Raw genomic sequence first — 20,019 nt, forward strand, 5'->3', positions numbered from 1 at the left:
AACAGTTTTATTTCTTCCTTACCAATTTGGATGCCTTTTATTTATTTTTCTTGTCTGACTGCTGTGGCTAGGGCTTCCAGTACTATGTTGAATATAAGTGGTGAGACTGAACATCTCTGTTTTCTTTGTTTTTTTAATGTTTATTTATTTTTGAGAGAAAGAGACAGAGCATGAGTGGGAAAGAGGCAGAGAGAGGGAGACACAGAATATGAAGCAGGCTCCAGGCTCTGAGCTGTCAGCACAGAGTCTGATGTGGGGCTCGAACTCATGAGCCATGAGATCATGATCTGACCTGAAGTCAGATGCTTAACCGACTGAGCCACCCAGGTGCCCCTGTCTTGTTCTTGATCTTAGAGGGAAAGCTTTCTGTTCTTCACCACTGAGGATGATGTGGGCTGTGGGTCTGTCCTATATGGACTTTATTATGTTGAATTATATTCTTTGGCTACTCGAGGCCTTTTGTCATTTCATACAAGTTTTAAGATTACTTGTTCTAGTTCTGTGTAAAATAATATTGGTATTTTGATTATGGATCACACTTTGTCAATGTGAAAGCAGTCAAACCCCTTCCAGATAAAGACTGAAATATGGGCATTTGCCCGCCTCCTTTGGATTGAACTCTGGGAGCTAGCCACAGTAAGTACCTGCATGCCTATTAACAACTACTTCTTTGTTTGCTATTATCCTATGGAAATTATGAATACAAGAACCCAAGCTATCACAGGTAATTTGGGGCATATCCCTCAGATAGCAGCTGTAAAAGTTAGGCCACTAAATGTGTGCTAAGGGAGAGTCCTCTGACGTGGTTTTATTGTTGGGGTGAATTGGAAGTGGGGTTAGGTCATGCCCACTTGCTCCCCTAGGTTTCAGGAAGCATCATGGCCATTACAGGGAGATGTGTGCTAACTAAAAGCTAGACCCTCAGGCAGCAGCTTCTAAAATTTCCAGTCAAACTCCTTCCTCTGTGCTGAGCCCTAGAGGAAAAGCCACAGCAAGTGCTATGCTCCCATTGTGCACCTTTAAGAATTGTTTCTTGGAGGTGGGGGGGGAGCCTGCTTCTGTGGTATAAGCCTGTGGGACTCATCAACACAAGCCCTGGTGGCTTTTAGAGCTACATGTTTTGGAAACCCAAATCTCAGGTGAGAGTCTTCAATTTGGGGCAGTAAGAGTACAGTCCAAACCCTTTGATCCTCAGGGAGAAGCTGGCAGTTGGGGGTTCCCTCCCAATTATATGGCACTGTGCTGGGGGTAGGTTTATGGTAAGAGTGTGCCTCATCCTTTCCTACACGTTTTAATGTGGATATTTTCTCATTTGCCCCATTGTGTTGGAGTCACTAAGCTAGTTTCTGGATTTCTCTCAGAGGGATTTGCTCCATGCATGGCAACATTGAGTGCTGCCATGTTTCTGGAGGGAAATTCAGGAGCCTGCTATGTCACCATTTGGTCCCAGTCCACACTGAGGTTTTGACATTTGTCTTCATTCTTTTCAGCTGAGAATTTTGTAATAGTCTAGTTTTTAAAGTTGATAGTATTTCATCCTTTACTATAGAGTAGTATTTACATTATTGTCCATTAAAATCATAGAATTTGACCCGGATTTTCTTGCTCTGACATATTGCCAATATGGTAACAGTAATAATGTATTTCTATGCATTTATTTTTATAAATAAATCATATCCAGACATTTTTCTATAGGGAGAATGTGTTAACATCAGTTACTCAAAAAGAAAACTTCTAAAAACCATAATGAACTACTGAGAATCCCTGAAAAACAGCCTGGCAGTTTCTTACAAAACTAAACATGCACTAGCCATATGACCCAGCAATTGCACTCTTGGGCATTTATCCCAAGGAAATGAAGCCTTATGTTCACATAAAAACCCTTACATGAATGTTCAAAGCAGCTTCATTACCAAAACAACTCAAATGTTCTCCAGTGGGTGAAAGGTTGAACAACTCTGGTATATCCATTTAATAGAATACTATGCAGTTCTAAAATGATAGGAAACATATTACGTTGACCTCAAGAGCATTAGATTTAGGGACACCTGGGTGGCTCGGTGACTTAAGTGTCCAACTCTTTAAATTCGCTTAGAGGGGCTCCCGGGTGGCTCAGTCGGTTAAGCGTCCGACTTCAGCCAGGTCACGATCTCGCGGTCAGTGAGTTCAAGCCCTGCGTCGGGCTCTGTGCTGACAGCTCAGAGCCTGGAGCCTGTTTCAGATTCTGTGTCTCCCTCTCCCTGACCCTCCCCCGTTCATGCTCTGTCTCTCTGTCTCAAAAATAAATAAACGTTAAATAAATAAATAAATAAATAAATAAATAAATAAATAAATAAATAAATAAATTCGCTTAGGTCACGATCCCAGGGTTGTGGAACCAAGCCCCATGTCAAACTCCATGCTGATCATGGAGATCGCTTAAGATTCTCTCCCTCCTCTCTCTTTGCCCTTCCTCCTGCTCACACTAGCGTTCTCTTTCTCTCTCAATAAATAAATAAACCTTAAAAAAAGTGATAATAGGAGAGACAAAGAGAAACAGATAGCAGATTCATGAGTGAAATAGTGAACAGAAGATATAAAGAGAAAGCAGTGGCTTTCTTATGTTATATCACTGTCACATATTAAATTTTCTCCTCAAAATTTAGAAAAGGAATGCGAAACATGCAAACACATGAGAATCAATAATCACAAGGATAAAAAAAGATATTTCATACTTGTGTGGTAATGGCCAAGTACTGGGATCCTGAAGTACCACACCAAGGGCATAAAGAACAAGAGTCTGCAAAAAAAAAAATTACTCTAGTTAGTAAAGGTCTAACAGAGATGAAGTGACTGCCAGAAAGCCGACTCATCCTAATTGCTCTTTTAATACAGATAATGAATACAGAATAAAAATAGAAAGTAAAAGAAGAAAACACAGGCCATTATTTTGATGATTTTATAGTGGGGAAGGCCTCCCTAAGTTTGTCAAAATCTGGAAGTCATAAAGGAATAACAGATTTAACTATGAAAATTTAAAACCTGCATCCAGTTAAAACAAAACAAAACAGACCAAAATCACCAGTGAAAGATAAATAATAAGAAACACATAATAAGTGTTTAATAAATAAAATAATAAGAAAAACACATTTCCCATATAATTGACAGTTAGTATGTACAATACACAAAAAGACATTTAAGCTTACTAGAAGAAAGAGTAAGTTAGAAGCACGTAATTCACAAAAGAAGAAATACAAACTGTTAAATATGCATGAAAAGCTGCTCAATCATTCCAATGATCAGGGAAAAGCAAATTAAAATAATGATATAGTATGTCATATAAGAAATGTGTAAAAAGTTCATAAATCCTGAAGTGGTAAGGATATGGACAGAAAAAGCATTCTCATACACTGTTGCTAAAAATATAAACTGCTTTTTAGAGGGCAACTTAAATTTAATATACATAAGCAGTTTGACCCCAAAACTCTTATTTCTAAGGCTCTCTCTACTCAATACCTATACAAGTATACAGTTTGTAATAACAAAACAAATGATGTCAATCTAAATTTCAACCAATGGAGACTGCTTAAATAAACTACATAACACACTCATACAATGGAATGAATACTCTACATCCATTAAAAATAATGAGTTGGATCTGTATTAAACACCAGTTGTACTAATAGTCATGATACACTTAATTAAAGAAGCAAATTAATGAAGGATATATGAAAAACAACCTTTCACATATAAATTCAGTTTTTACAATACATACATATATGGGGGCGCCTGGGTGGCTCAGTCGGTTAAGCGGCCGACTTCGGATCAGGTCATGATCTCACGGTCCGTGAGTTCGAGCCCCACGTCGGGCTCTGTGCTGACAGCTCAGAGCCTGAAGCCTGTTTCAGATTCTGTGCCTCCCTCTCTCTGACCCTCCCCCGTTCATGCTCTGTCTCTCTCTGTCTCATTCTGTGTCTCCCTCTCTCTCTGCCCCTCCCCTGTTCATGCTCTGTCTCTCTCTGTCCCCAAAATAAATAAACGTTGAAAAAAAAAATTAAAAAAAAAAATACATACATATATGTATATTACACACACAGAGGAATATACATACATAGAAAAAGATCTACAAAAATACTTTAGTATTAATAGTAGCACACATGAGGAAGGAAGCCTTTCTATTATTTAGACTTTAAAACAGCATATGTTATTATTATTTAAAATAACTGTGTCCTTCATTTATTTATTATTATTATTTTTTTAATTTTTTTTTTCAACGTTTATTTATTTTTGGGACAGAGAGAGACAGAGCATGAATGGGGGAGGGGGAGAGAGAGAGGGAGACACAGAATCGGAAACAGGCTCCAGGCTCCGAGCCATCAGCCCAGAGCCCGACGCGGGGCTCGAACTCATGGACCGCGAGATCGTGACCTGAGCTGAAGTCGGATGCTCAACCGACTGCGCCACCCAGGCGCCCCGCTTCATTTATTTTATTTAAGTTTATTTATTTTGAGAGAGTGAGTGAGCACAAGTGGGGGAAGGGCAGAGAGTAGGACAGAGAGAAAGAATCCCAAGCACGGTTAACACTGTGTGTGCAGAGCCCAACATGGGGCTTGAACCCACGAACCATGAGATCATGACCTGAACCAAAGTCAGACACTTAACCGACTGAGCCACCCAGGTACCCCGTGTCTTTGATTTAATAACAGGTATAATTTATTGGACATTTTAGACAATACAATTTAAAAATACACACTAAAAGAGTTGAAAAGAACAACTAGATGAGTTAGTAAGTATAACAAATATTTCCTACCTCTCTAGGAATAATAAATTTGTCAACCTTTCCTTCAATATCTTGAAGCCGGGCAGAAACTGGAGTCAGTTTGGCAGTCCGAACTGTTTCACAAAGTACTTGCCGACAATATCTGTTTAAAAAAAACACTTTTACAGATTTTTACTCTGGGAGAGGCAGTTTGAAATGTACATACATTTTAAAATGTCATTCAACAACTTTAATAATCTTCCTAATTTGAAATAGTCACATCATAATTCTAATGTGTTTTAAAATAAGTTATGTATTAGAGGTATATAAAGTCCAGGTAGGTATAAATTTAAACAAATGAAAACAACTTTAAAAGTACCAGAAGAAAACTCAAAACAGTTATTTTTATATTTGAGTGCAAAAATCCTTTATTTTTAAAATAAAATAAAAATAAAAATATTGACACGACAGAAATCATAACGAAAAATACAAATAATCCAAGTATGAAAATGTAACATATTTGCAATTGTAAGTACAACTGAAAAACAACTAGGAAAAATATTATCACAATGCGTAACAGCTCTTTAAAAATCCATAATTATTGGGGCGTCTAGGTGGCTCACTCAGTTAAGTGTCCAATGCCTGACTTCAGCTGGAGTCATGATCTCATGGTCATGAGATAGAGCCCCAATGGGGGCTCTGCACTGGGCATGGAACCTGCTTGAGATTCTTTCTCTCCCTCTGCCCCACCCCAGCTCGTGCTCGCTCTCTCTCTATCTCTTTCTCCCTAAAAAATAAACAAAAAGAGGTTAGAATGGGAGAGAGTCAAAGCATAAGAGACTGTTAAAAACTGAGAACAAACTGAGGGTTGATGGGGGGTGGGAGGGAGGAGAGGGCGGGTGATGGGTATTGAGGAGGGCACCTTTTGGGATGAGCACTGGGTGTTGTATGGAAACCCATTTGTCAATAAATTTCATAAAAAAATAAATAAATAAAATAAACAAAAATTTATAAAATAAAAATAAAAATAAAAATAGATAATGAAAATCATCAAACACCCTGACAGAAATATGGACAAACATAAAAAAGTAATTCACATACAACAAAATACAAATGTCCTGCAAACATATGAAGTGATACTCAACCTCTTTAATGGTGGAAAAATTGCCAATTATAGCAAATTAAAAAAAGTTTTTAACGTTTATTCATTTTCGAAACACAGAGACAGAGCATGAGTGGGGGAGGGGTAGAGAGAGAAAGAGAGAGGGAGACACAGAATCCAAAGCAGGCTCCAGGCTTTGGGCTGCCAGCACAGAGCCTGACGTGGGGCTCGAACTCACAGACCGTGAGATCATGACCTGAGCCAAAGTCGGATGCTTAACCAACTGAGCCACCCAGGCACCCCTATAGCAACTTTTTTCTTACTTGACAGATCAGCAAAGATGAAATAGAATGACATTAGACAACACTAATAAAAAATGGGGAAAAGAGGGGTGTCTGGGTGGCTCAGTGGGTTGACTTTCGCTCAGGTCATGATCTCAGGGTTCATGAATTCAAGCCCCATATCAGGCTCACTACTATCAGTGCAGAGCCTGCTCAGGATCATCTTTCTTCCTCTCTCTCTCTGCCCCTCCCTGGCTTGCACTCTCTCTCAAAAATAAATATGTTTTTTAAATGGGGAAAAGACATTTATATCCAGTTGTTGGAAATATAAATTGGTACACCCTTTCTGAAGGATAATTTGGCAATGTATAAAAATATTAAGTGTACAACACAATTAGAATAAAAGCTAAAATGTATTGAAATCTTATCATAAGCCAGTTCTATTAAATATTCTCTATGCACTATCTCACTTAATCCTTATTTAAACCTCATGGATGCTATTATTATTTTAATTTTACAGATTTTTAGAAATGAGGCTATTTTTTTTTTTAGTTTTTTTTCGATTTTTTTTTTTATTGAGAGAGAGAGAGAGAGAGAGACAGAGTGCAAGGGAGGGGCAGAGAGAGAGAGGGAGACACAAAATCCAAAGCAGGCTCCAGGCTCTGAGCTGTCAGCAAAGAGTGCAATGTGGGGCTGGAACCCATAAACCACAAGATCATGACCTGAGCCGAAGTCGGATGCCCAACAGACTGAGCCACCCAGGCGACCCATAAAATGAGGCAATTATTTAAGATCAACACAGCAGGGAAGTGGTGTCAACAGAATTCAAAGCTAGGTCTGTCTTAGTCCACAGCCCCTTATCGTAAATACTAAGTTACTGTATATATCCTTCAATAATAATCTCACTTCTAGGACTTTATTAATAGAAACAATTGGAAATATTAACAAAAATACAAGTGTAGGAAAGTTGGCTGTTTATAATGTCTAAAAACAACAAAAACAAAGGAGGCAAATCCTTCCTTTCCTCTTTGAACAAGTTATTTATTAGGTACCTACTACATTAGAAGCACCATGTTAGATACTGAACTACAACAGTGAACAAGACAGACACCCACAAAGGGACTCAAAGTCTAGTTGGTAGGGAAAGAGAAGGAGGTAGGGACATCAAGGATGACAATTTAAAAAGCATACTAATGGTTATGATAAAGGAAGTTCAGGGATTTGGATAACATATGGCATAGCAGGAGCACCTAACTAAAGAAAGGACTTTGCAGAGAAATAAGCATTTTAGGCTGAGACCTGCCGGGGGGGGGGGGGGGGGGGGGGAAGGCGTTAGCTAGAAGACAAAGGAAGAGAGAATCTAGACAAAGGAGTAGTCTGCAAAAGCCAGAAGATAAGAAAGACTACTGCAGCTTTGCAGAAACAAAAGAATTTTAGTATAGCTAAATCCTAGATATGAAAAGGTACAAATAATAAGAGAAAAGATGGGAGAAGAATACAAAGCCCAGCTCTTAGAATGCCTCATAAGCTACACTGGTGAGTTTAAATGTTATCTTAGGGGCAACCAGAAGTCACTGAAGGCTTTTAAATTAGGGAGTCATCTGCCCAGATGCTGACTCCCTAGGTATAGAAAAATCACTAGCACAGTAATTCTCAACATTAGAATTATCTGAGAAGCTTTTGAAAACTGATGCCTGGAGATTGTTGGTATAGAATTGGTCCTAGGTTATCTGTATGTTTAAAGCACCCAGTGTTTACAGTGTGTAGTCACAGCCTCCAGTAGCAACTTGGAAAATGGACTGGAGGGGACCAAGATCCAAGGCTGTTGAAATATCCCACGCAAGTTGATGGTGGTCTGAATAGAGTGGGGGCGATGAAAAGAATTAAAATCAAACTTCCAACTAAAATGTGTTTGGAAAGTACAAACAACAAACCTAATAACTGATTGGATGTGGTGGAGTTATACATATATAAAAACACTGTCCATAAAATATTTAGAGAAAAAATTAAATTTACAGAAGATTTATATTTTTATATTTTAAAATATTTTGAAATTTTTTATTTTAAATATATATGTATATATGCACAGAAAAAGCTGGAAAAATAGTAAAAATAGTTAACAGTTGTTATCTCTTAAGTGTACACTTACAAAAAACCTTCACCTTCTACTTCATACACTTCTGTATTATAAAAACTTCAAAAGACAATTATGTATTACTTTCAAAATGAAAGGTTATGAGGAGCCTAGATGGCTCAGTAAGTTAAGCGTGTGACTTCAGCTCAGGTCATGATCTCATGGTTCGTGAGTTCGAGCCCCACATTGGGCTCTGGGCCGACAGCTCAGAGCCTGGAGCCTCCTTTGGATTCTGGGTCTCCCCCTCTCTCTGCCCCTTCTCCCCTTGCACTCTCTCTCTTACTCCCTCAGAAATAAATAAACATCAAAAAATTTAAAAAAATAAAATGAAAGGGTTAAATTTAAGGTAATGAATAAAACTTCCAACATTTTGAAGAATTTGTAAGATAAGTCTCCCTATCTTCTTTTCTATAGTTAAAAGAGGTAAATACAAAGGTAGGGTTGGTCACCCGCTATCCAGACTCAGACTTCAACACCTCAGTCACAGTTGTTATTAAAAAAATATCTTTTTAGGGCGCCTGGGTGGCTCAGTCAGTTGAGCGACCGACTTTGGCTCAGGTCATGATCTCACAGTTCATGAGTTCGAGCCCGCATTGGGCTCTATGCTGACAGCTCAGAGCCTGGAGCCTGCTTCTGTTTCTGTGTCTCCCTCTCTCTCTGCCCCTAACCCACTCACATTCTGTCTCTGTCTCTCTCAAAAATAAATAAACATTAAAACAAATTTTTTTAATCTTTTTAATTAAGGTATTATTTACATATAAAAATTCATCTATCTCACCTGTACAATTTAATGAACTTTAGTCATTGTGTATAACTGTCTAACCACAACCACAAGCAAAATACAGAACGGTTCCCTCACCCTAAAAACTTTTCTCATTCTCCCTCCTAGTTGATCCCCTCCCTATTCCTGGCCCCAGACAACCACTGATCTTCTTTCTATCACTACAGTTTTTTCCTTTTCCTAGAATTTCACCTTAATGAAATCATATTGTATGCACACTGTATGTGTTTGACTTCTTTCACTTAATAGAATGACATTTACCCACATTGTTGTATATATATTATGATATTTTTTTTTACTACTTGGTAATATTTCAAGATAACACAATTTGTCTATTTACCAGTTGATCAACATCTGGACTGCTTCTACTTTTTGCTATCATGAATAATATTGCTGTTAAATTGGCATAAAGTTCTCTGTGTGGACATATTTTTTCATTTCTCTTGGGTAAATGCCTGGGAGAATTTGGGGGCTATATGGTTAAGTGTATGTTTAACTGCCACATTGTTTTCCAACAGGACTGTATCATTTTGCATTCCCATCACTAAGGTTCCACTTATTTGAACATCAATACTATTTTACACAGTTTAATGTAAAGGTTTCCCAGAACTACCTTATGGTTTTTATTTTTGTTTTATTTAAGAGAGAGAGTGTGAGCGGGGGAGAGAGGCAGAGGGAAAGAGAGAGAATCACAAGTGGGCTCCACACCGAGTGTTGAGCCAAAATCAAAAGTTGGATGCTCGACTGAGCCACCCAGGCACCCCTATCTTATGATTTTAAAGAGAAAATTAAATTATCTAAGTCCTATAAAAATATATACCTTTCCCAGATATTATCATTAGCTTTAAATAAGCTGGTTAAACTTATTAGTGAGAATAAGAAGTTCGTGAATTCAAGCTCTGCGTTGCTCTGTGCTGACAGCTCAGAGCCTGGAGCCTGCTTCAGATTCTGTGTCTCCCTCTCTCTGTGCCCCTTCTCAGCTCACACTCACACTCTCTCTCTCTCTCAAAAATAATAAACATTAAAAAAATTAAAAAATTTAAAAAAAAAGATAGTTAAACCAATTCAAATTTACCTTTTAATCATCTCTTCTTCTTTTTATTGTATTCTTACCTGAGCTGCTCAATTTTCTCTGGAGTAATGGGATCCTTCCCCAAAACTTGGTCTATCTCTTCATAAAGTTTTTTCTGAACCTCTTCAGAGGTGGTTAAAAAACAGATTGCCCAGGTGCACACTAAGTAAAAATTTATATTAATAACAATGAAAATAGCTAACTCATAGTTTGGGTACTATTATTATTTTGTTCCTGTATTTTCCTTTTTTTCTGATAGGCAAGATACCTAAATGCTACCAAAAAATAAAACAAGATTATTCACAGGATTTGTACTTCATTGAACAGAACACAAATATTTATAGAACATTCCTAAAGATATAGTACAATCTGGAAAATTTCTTTCTTAAAAACTGGCAAGTAACTGAAGCCAAAAATGCATTTTAACTTAAGTAAAAATAGTAATGATAATAAATAAACTTCACATCTGAAGGAGTGTTAAATGCTGACAACTGTAACGGACTGTCTGGTTCATCCAACTTTGTGTAATAAAAATACTGATTTATCAGTTCACTCAGGAACCCTAATGAAATGATTCATACAAATCAAAGTAGCAGGAGATTTACCTATAAATCAATACTCTAAATTTTTACTTGTAATGGTAGATACAATGGCTCAAGAATTGGTACCAGTTATTGCTTAGGACAGTGGTTGGTTCTCAAGGTTCTCAAAAACCACCTGGGAATTGATTGATAGCACAACCCCACATTTCGCAGATTCTGATTCAACAGGTTTAGGAGAGTCCATGCATCTATACTTCCAACAAATAACAATTATTTTGACGAACACCAGGATTGGAAGATTATTAAACTTATGGACTTATTTTTGCTTAAAATGGTTTATAGATTATTCACTGAGAAAATGAGAAGATAAGAAAATTACATGATGAACATAAAACAGAGGTAATAAGAGTAGTTATATTTCCTTTAGAAATCCACTAGGATTACAAACTATTCAAAGCATGGAACCATTCAGATACATAGTACCTTTTGCCCTAGATTATGCTTGAGATGATTCGATCTATACTACTTTTTCTATGTCAAGTACTTCAAAAAATGCATTAAGTAGTTTCTACCTCCACTTATTAATTATCTCTTTCTTTAACTAAGGGCTGTCTTAAATTTGTTTCAAAGTTACTTTTTTTTAAATGTTTGCTTTATTCACATATTATCCAATTCCGATTCCTGAAAGGACGTACTCACTTTCTAAGTGTTATTACCATTAAAATTTATAGCTGCCTGGTACTCAATTATTTTTTTTTTTTTACTCACATCCAGAGTTTATAAAAGGCACATGAGTAACTGCCTGTCCTTAGCTTTTTCCTACAAAAACTTCTTTATTAGGGCTTTTGAGTGAACTACAGAATTTGTATTTTACAAGTGACATGAAAACTTGTACAGGCAGTGCATAATATGTATGCATTTTTACAATATATAGTAATATACAACACTAAAAGAGTACAAGGATATGCACACAGTAGGTACTCATATACCCCACTTTACTGTATCATCACTTAAAATATAATTATATAAGCTTAATAATCTCAAACATTGGTTCTTTTGTAGAACTCCATCAAAAAATATGACTGAGCACAACTTAAATGTAAGATTTTAAGTCACTGAATGTTCTTTAATTATGATACTGAACCAAAGACACAACTGTATATTTGAGAGATACCTAGGAGGTCATCTAGAGCTAAACTCTTATTTTAGAAAAGGGAAAAATGTAAAGGCAAGTATCTTGCTCAAAGCTAATTAGTAGTAGAGGAAGGACTTTAAAGTTTCCTACTATCTTGACTCTCAAAAACTTTAGAGATACCTTAAAAAATAACCAACCCATGTGCAAAGAAACAGTGAGTGATAGGCTAAAATCCCCCCTAAAAACTGCAATACCATTAAAACATTAACTTGACTTTGGAAATGGTCACTTATTGTGTTCTGTATCCAGAGCACAACCAATTTAGATTTTTTTGAAGGTCTTTAGCAAAGATATATTTTAATATAGTAAATTTTTTTAATGTTTATTTTTAGTTTTGAGAGAAAGTGTGAGTAGAGAGAGAGAACTCATGAACAGGAGAAGGGAAGAGAGAAAGGAAGAGGCAGGGAGGGGGGAGGGGCAGAGGATCCAAAGCAGGCTCCATGCTGAGGGCAGAGAGCCCCAGGGGGGCTCAGGATGTAGGGCTCAGGCTGGAACCCAGGAACCCTGAGATCATGGCCTGAGGTCAGATGCTTAACTGACTAAGCCACCCAGGTGCCCCTAATGCAGTAAATTTTTAAAACAAGTTAAGTACTTTTGGGGCGCCTGGGTGGCTTGGTTGGTTAAGCATCCGACTTCGGCTCAGGTCATGATCTCACGGTCCGTGAGTTCGAGCCCCGCGTCGGGCTCTGTGCTGACAGCTCAGAGCCTGGAGCCTGTTTCAGTTCTGTGTCTCCCTCTCTCTCTGCCCCTCCCCTGTTCATGCTCTGTCTCTCTCTGTCTCAAAAGTAAATAAACGTTAAAAAAAAAAAAAAAAAAAAAAAGTTAAGTACTTTTAAAAAAAGTTCAATACATTATTTTTGACACATTTGACCTAAATTCCACAACTCTAGATGTCAAAAATTTTATAAGGAAGAAAAATGTATGGGAAGTTTACATTTTGAATCATTGTTTTTAAACAAAGTTGTAAGTGAAATCCTTCAAATATACAATTTTTTTTCTATTTCAAACTGTTATTTTAGTATTTCCTTTAACATTTTATACTAGTATATTTTTAGAAACATACACAGATTTTTATAAACACCATATGAATTAATGGTACTCTGCTAAACTAAAATACAGTAAGGAAACATAGAAACATATCACACATTTTAGAATTTTAAGTAAAAATCATCTTCAATTCTACCAAGAGAGGAGTTCTTTTAAACTGTGATCTCTGTGGCCTATATCCTCTGTTGGTAGACTTTAATAAGAGCAAACTGGATTGGAGTCAAAGAGAAAAGCCGCAGCAGGAAATTGAAAATCTCACTGCTCTGGTTGGAAAAGTGTCAATAGCAGTTCATTTTAAAGGCACTAACTAGAATTCACAATCCATAAACTGTGTCAAGAAATTTATGGCAATGTTCAGAGGTGGCATAGAGCACCTGGGGTTTAAAAAAAAAAAAAAAAAAGGCAGCTGTGTGAATCAAGCCTTTCAAACAAGAATAAAGAAGAAAAGAGACAGGAAATTATAAAGAGGTCTTGCAAACAATGTTTCTTTTGTTTTATCCCTGTGTATAATATCTCTCAAAAAAAATCAGTTTATACTTACATTTTGCAGTTATTATGCAACTGGCCAGAGAAAATATCATACTGTCTTCAAGGATCTAGGAAAGAAAACTGAGTTTAGAAAGTGTAAAATGTTTAAGGTGGCCTCTATTAGATCCTATTAAAATAATGTGTAGTATAGAATTAGGGTCAAGGAAAGGAAAAAAAGTCTATTATTTCTTTACAATGTTTTCACTTAAAAAAAGTCTAATGTAAAAACCAATCTAAATACTGTATCGATTTTTTGATGCAATAAACATTTATCAGTAATATCACTGGCTCATGATATGTTTTTTTGCAAATATCACTGGCTCAATCCTATCTTTCTGGCTTGGCCCGATGCAGCAGCAAAGCTTCAAGAACAATGGAGAAGAAGCTGCCATTGTCCTTGGAGCCTTATTCAATTTCTGCACCCATACACATACCCAGCAAACCATTCTATCTCTGAAATTTGCATGCATAGAGTGGGCAGAAGATTCCTATAAAGAACAGGTGTGGACTCTTGTTCTTTGCCTGACAACACCACACAGTGGTATGCTGGGCGTAACAGAGGCACCCTGGAAACAAGCCAACCTGCTGTATCTAGTCATTTAGGTAGAGCAGCTTGGCTGATAAAGACTTCTATAAATCCACGGGGCACCTGTGTGGCTCAGTTGGTTGGGTATCCGACTTCAGCTCAGGTCATGACCTCACAGACCATGAGTTCGAGCCCCGCATCAGGCTATGTGCTGACAGCTCGTGGCCTGGAGCCTGATTCGGATTCTGTGTCTTCCTCTCTCTCTGCCCCTCCCCTACTTGTGCTCTTCTCTCTCTCTCAAAAATAAACTTAAAAAAAAAAGACTTATACAAGTCCTCCTCTTTTATGATAGAAGAATTTTGATTCAGTATTTGCTTACTCAATATTAATTAATATACAGCTGATTCAAAGATCTAAATACCTGTACTGACATGAGACTAAAATACCTATACTATTTATAGATGATGTACAATAAAAGAGAAGCCACTAAATTTTAGGAGGGAATCTGGATTAAAGTGAATAAAAAACATACTATACATGTGTGATTATCATTTATTTGGTAAACACTGAACAATTACATCACCTGCTGGTCATTAAGGTTCCCTTGTACTAAGGAGTCAATGAAAATATGTTGACTGAAGTTCCTTCCTTTTCTTTCTTTTATGATTTTCTTTAAGATATATTCCAGTTGCATAAGAGCTTAGAGAAGAAATCCAAAAAAATTTAGAATATAAACATTTGTAAAGACTGAACATTTTTTAATATTTTTGTACACTGTTGCTATGTGCAGAACAAAGCTTTCAAAAGTAAAAGAGGTGTAACCGACAATTTTTAAAAAGCTAATTTATGCTTAAATTCATGAACTTTCTTTTCCTTATTTTTTGCTAAATTTTACATATAAAAAGCTGTTTAAAGCATGTAGGTACAATTTAAGGAATAATTATAAAGCAAACACCCATAACAGCACCACCTACATCAAGAAGTAGAACTAATGCCAGCACCTGGGAGGCCTCCACACACATAAACCTCTCCTATGATATTATCTACTTTCCTTCTAAATTCTGTCTTTTTAACTCCATTCCTCTCCCACATCAGGCATTTAGGAACAGAAACAGATGTAAAATAATCAGAAAAGTAGATTTATGAAACCAGAAGGATACAGAATAAATAACTGATATCCAACAGTCAAAATTATCCCGAAGTCATTGCTCAGTCTCCATCTTACTTGACCCATCACAGGATTTGATGATGTTGATCACATAGCCTCCAGGTGTAAAATTTTCATTTGAATCTTGGGGTTCCAATGTTCTCCTGGACTCCATACTTACCCTACCTTGTTGCCTGCTCATTCTGTCTCCTTTTGTTGATTCCTTCTCTTGAATTTCTTAATGATATAATGTCCAAGGTCAGGACCGAGTTTTTGGACCTCTTCTCTTTTACTATTACATTCTTTATCTTGATGGTCACTAGTCTCAAGGCTTTAAATACAAGCTATTGACTGAACACTCCCAAATTTATATTTATAGTCAGGAACTCTTTCCCCTTAACTCCAGACTCACGTATCTAACAACCAACTTATTAACCTCTCCACTTAGATGTCTGAAGCATATTAAACATAACATATACACAAATGAACTCTTGATTTTTCCCCACCAAAATTCGATCGTCCTACAGTCTGCCCCTTCTCCTTCATTCTCCAACTACTTCATTCTCCAACTACTCAGGCCTAAAACCTTGGTGTCACCTTCTCTCTTATACCACACAACTAATCTGTCAGTTAATGTTGGTGTTCTACCTCCAAAATACAGAATTATTCTCCCTTACTATTTTTTTAATTCTATATTTTCTGTTGCCTGCCACCTAGTCCAATCCACATTATTTCTCTTGCCTGTTTCATTGCAATAGCCCCTGAATTAGTCCCTGCTTCTGCTCTAAGTGCCTATAATTCATCACAGCAGCCAGAATGACCCTTTAAAAACATAACCCAGATTGGGGTGCCTGGCTGGCTTAGGTGGTAGAGCATGCAACTCTTGATTTTAGAGTTATAAACTCAAGCCCCATGTTGGATGTGGAGATTACTTAAAAATAAAATCTTGGGGCGCCTGGGTGGCGCAGTCGGTTAAGCGTCTGATTTCAGCCAGGTCACGATCTCGCGGTCCGGGAGTTCGAGCCCCACTTCAGGCTCTGGCTGATGGCTCAGAGCCTGGAGCCTGTTTCTGATTCTGTGTCTCCCTCTCTCTCTGCCCCTCCCCCGTTCATGCTCTGTCTCTCTCTGTCCCAAAAATAAATAAACGTTGAAAAAAAAATTTTTTTTAATAAATAAATAAATAAATAAAATCTTTGGGTGCCCCTGGGTGGCTCAGTTGGTTAACTGTCTGACTCTTAATTTCAGCTCAGGTCATAATCTCATGGTTCATGGGAATGAGCCTCACATTAGGCTCTGTGCTGACAGTGCAGAGCCTGCTTGGGATTCTCTCTCTTTCTCTCTCTCTCAAAATAAATAAACATTAAGAAATAGTAAAATAAAGTAAGATCTTCAATAAAATAAAATAAAATAAAATCTTTAAGGAAAAAAAGCAAACATAACTCAGATTATAACTGTTCAAAACCTTCCAGTGGCTTCCTATCTCATAGTAACAACCTAGTTTACAATGATCTATAACTCTGACAAAACCTGTTCCTCTCCCCAATCTTTCCGGTCTCATCTCCTTCTATTCCTTTTCTGACTGTCTCCTCTCCAGCCACAAAGTTCCCTGTACACCAAATAAACCAGAATCCCACCTCAAGGACTTTGTAATTACTTTCCCTCTACATGGAATCTCCTTCCTTTGGATATGGAGATATTCACATGATCTGCATTGCCTGGTTCCCAGTGTTAGCTCATAAGTCACCTAATCTTAGTGAGGCCTTTCCTAATAACTAACCCTATTCAAAATTGCAACCTTCTCATCCCTGGCACGCCCTATTCCCCCTCCTGATTTAATTGTCTCCATAGCACTTTTCATCTTTTAACACATTATTCGGTTTACTTATTTAAAATTATTGGGGGCGCCTGGGTGGCTCAGTCAGTTAAGCATCTGAACGTCAGTTCAAGTCATGACCTCACTCACGGTTCGTGAGTTCAAGCCCTGCATCGGGATCCGTGTTGACAGCGTGGAGCCTGGAGACTGGTTCAGATTCTGTGTCTCCCTCTCTCCCTGACCCTGCCCCGCTCTCTCTCAAAAATAAATAAACGTTAAAAGAAAAATTTTTTAAATACATAAAGTAAAAGAAAATAAAATAAAATGAAATGAAATGAAATAAAATAATTGGCTGCCTCTTCCCACTAGAATGTGGAGCCACAAGGACAGGAATTGTTTGTTCTGTTCATGGACATCTCCCCAGCACCAAAATCATACCAGAATATTACAGATACTCAGTAAATAGTTATAGAGTGACATGAATGTAACACATTAGTGATTAATATGAGAAATTATTAACACTGTACTGCAATGGTTCCCAACTTTGCTACAGATAAGAATCACCTAGGAAGCTTTTTCTAAAAAATTGTAAAGTACAAGTCATACCTCATACCAATTAAATCCGAATGTTTAGGAATGGAAGCCTGGCTTCAGTATATATATATATATATATATTTTTTTTTTTTTTAAATAGTTGTTTGTTTGTTTTTAGTGATTTCTACACACAGTGTGGGGCTGGAACTCATGACCTCGAGATCAAGAGCCATATCTCTGCCGACTGAGCCAGCACCCCTTATATTTTTTTAAAGATTCAATGTTTAGCAAAGTTTGGGAACTATTTCTGTACGTTCTCAAACCTACAGGTACATCAAAATAACCCAGAAAGCTTTCATAAAAATATCTGATGCCCAGGGCACCTCTCTCTCAGACTCCAAATAAACTGGCTTAGGGTAGGGCCTGATCTTCACTTTTGTGTCTTAAGTTCCCAAAGTGATTTTAATGTATAGACCAGGTTGGAAATTACTCACTTGAACAAAGGATGCACTGATCCAGCCATGGGATCCCAGTCACATAAACCAACACAGACTCATTTTCAATAAAAGCTCAAACTTTATTTATGCCAATGTTACAACCCAAGTAACGCATCATGTTAGACAATCTACTTTTATTTAGAATCAAAGAATGTAAATTATTTTAATTTTGTATAAATTGAACCAATATTTGTGAAATACTTTTTTTTATTAAAGGGTATGAATCCTAATGCATCCATCAAGATAATCACAATGATACTGAAAACCAGAGTATAGAAAATATGTCTGTTAAATTGGCTTTTGGGAGCTTAAGTTGGACCTCAAAGGAATCACTAGAATGGTAAGCCCCATGAGGGCAGGGATTTTTGTCTCCTTCACACAAAATAATGCCTCAATAACATTTGTTGAAAAGAATGAAGGAAGAGAGGCACTTAGCTGGCTCAGTCAGCGGAGCGTGGGACTCTTGATCTCAGGGTTATGAGTTCAAGCCCCATGTTGGGTGTAGAGATTGCTTAAAAAATAAAATCTTTAGAAATAAAAGAAAGAGAAGGTAGGAAGAGACTACTGGGAAGCAACACTATTATATATGAAAAATAATCCATTTTTTCAATATAGCCCATGTACTTTAATTTACCCTACTTTCAAAAAAAGAACCAAAGCAGCTGAAAATAAAGGCATTAAAGTATTACAATCATAGGGGCGCCTGGGTGGCTCAGTCGGTTGAGCGTCCAGCTTCGGCTCAGGTCATGATCTCACGGTTTGCGAGTTCAAACCCTGCATCGGGCTCTGTACTGACAGCTCAGAGCCTGGAGCCTGCTTCAGATTCTGTGTCTCCCTCTTGCTCTGCCCCTCCCCTGCTCGTGCTGTCTCTCCAAGATAAGTAAACATTAAAAAAAATTTTTTTAAGTATTACAATCATAAAATTACTGACAAAATAAAAGGGAGAATAATTTTGTGCAGCTTTCATAAATTAAAATTGTTATTTTTCGGGGCGCCTGGATGGCGCAGTCGGTTAAGCGTCCGACTTCAGCCAGGTCACGATCTTGCAGTTCGTGAGTTCGAGCCCCGCATCAGGCTCTGGGCTGATGGCTCGGAGCCTGGAGCCTGTTTCCGATTCTGTGTCTCCCTCTCTCTCTGCCCCTCCCCCGTTCATGCTCTGTCTCTCTCTGTCCCAAAAAAAAAAAAAAAATAAAATAAAATAATAATAATAATAATAAAAAAATTGTTATTTTTCTGTGCAAATTTTATAAAGTTATAACCAATGCCCAACAATTTTGAAAATATTTTTACTCAACGTGATAATAGCAAGACTTTTTACATAGCTACATTTTTTTACAAAAAATCTATACAACATTTAAGTTGATATTATTTCCTTAGTAATTCCTACATTGTTGGACATCTAGATTGCTTCTCGTTTTCTACTTAGCACTACAAAGCACTACAAAAAAATATTCATGATTTTTTTCTTCTTTTAGATAATTTCATTTATTATTTATGACTTTAATATGTATTATCAAATTGCTTTCCCAGGACTGTACCCTTACATTTTCCTATAGGCTATACCAACCTCATTCTACAGTGAGTACTAGAGCTTTGTTTACTGATTCACTGCTTTCTCCTCTTTTGTTAAAGAAAAACCTTTAATATAGGAAACACAGGAGAAAAATATAAAGAGAGAAAATATAAATGACCTATAATCTCATGATTCAGAGACAACCTTATTAAAATTGGGGCACATATCCTTTTGTCCTTACTATAATTTAAGAGTAGTAAAACTTACCATCTTCATATTGTTTTTTCCGAGTTATACTTTTATCAAGTGATCCATCTAAAAAGCCTTTTCCAATTTCAGACCAAACCTGAAAATAGAAAAACATACCTATTATCTTAATAAAGTACATTTTCTAAAGAATGACACGCAATCTAAGCTAATAATTGAGGATTTCGTATCTTACCAACAGATCTGATAATTAAGCTCTCCCTTTTAAAATTGGGCTAATCGGGGCACCTGGGTGGCTCAGTCAGTTAAGCATGCAACTCTGGATCTTGGTTCAGGTCATGATCTCACGGTTTATGAGTTTG

General features: G+C 37.1%; 1 protein-coding gene across 4 annotated transcripts in view; it reads right to left on the reverse strand.

Moving 5' to 3' along the window:
- Positions 1-20,019, reverse strand: part of LOC125171931 (cytochrome P450 20A1) — a 79,285-nt gene that overhangs the window by 17,251 nt on the left and 42,015 nt on the right. For all 4 annotated transcript variants that reach the window (XM_047869199.1, XM_047869200.1, XM_047869201.1 and 1 more), the window contains 6 exons: positions 19,718-19,796; positions 14,530-14,645; positions 13,434-13,488; positions 10,150-10,270; positions 4,790-4,901; positions 2,715-2,779 (listed from right to left, as the gene is read on the reverse strand). In XM_047869199.1, coding sequence (XP_047725155.1) covers positions 2,715-2,779; positions 4,790-4,901; positions 10,150-10,270; positions 13,434-13,488; positions 14,530-14,645; positions 19,718-19,796 — 548 coding nt within the window. The remainder of the gene's footprint in view (positions 1-2,714; positions 2,780-4,789; positions 4,902-10,149; positions 10,271-13,433; positions 13,489-14,529; positions 14,646-19,717; positions 19,797-20,019) is intronic.

The sequence above is a fragment of the Prionailurus viverrinus genome, chromosome C1 (assembly GCF_022837055.1).
Source record: "Prionailurus viverrinus isolate Anna chromosome C1, UM_Priviv_1.0, whole genome shotgun sequence".
Classification (NCBI taxonomy): domain Eukaryota; kingdom Metazoa; phylum Chordata; class Mammalia; order Carnivora; family Felidae; genus Prionailurus; species Prionailurus viverrinus.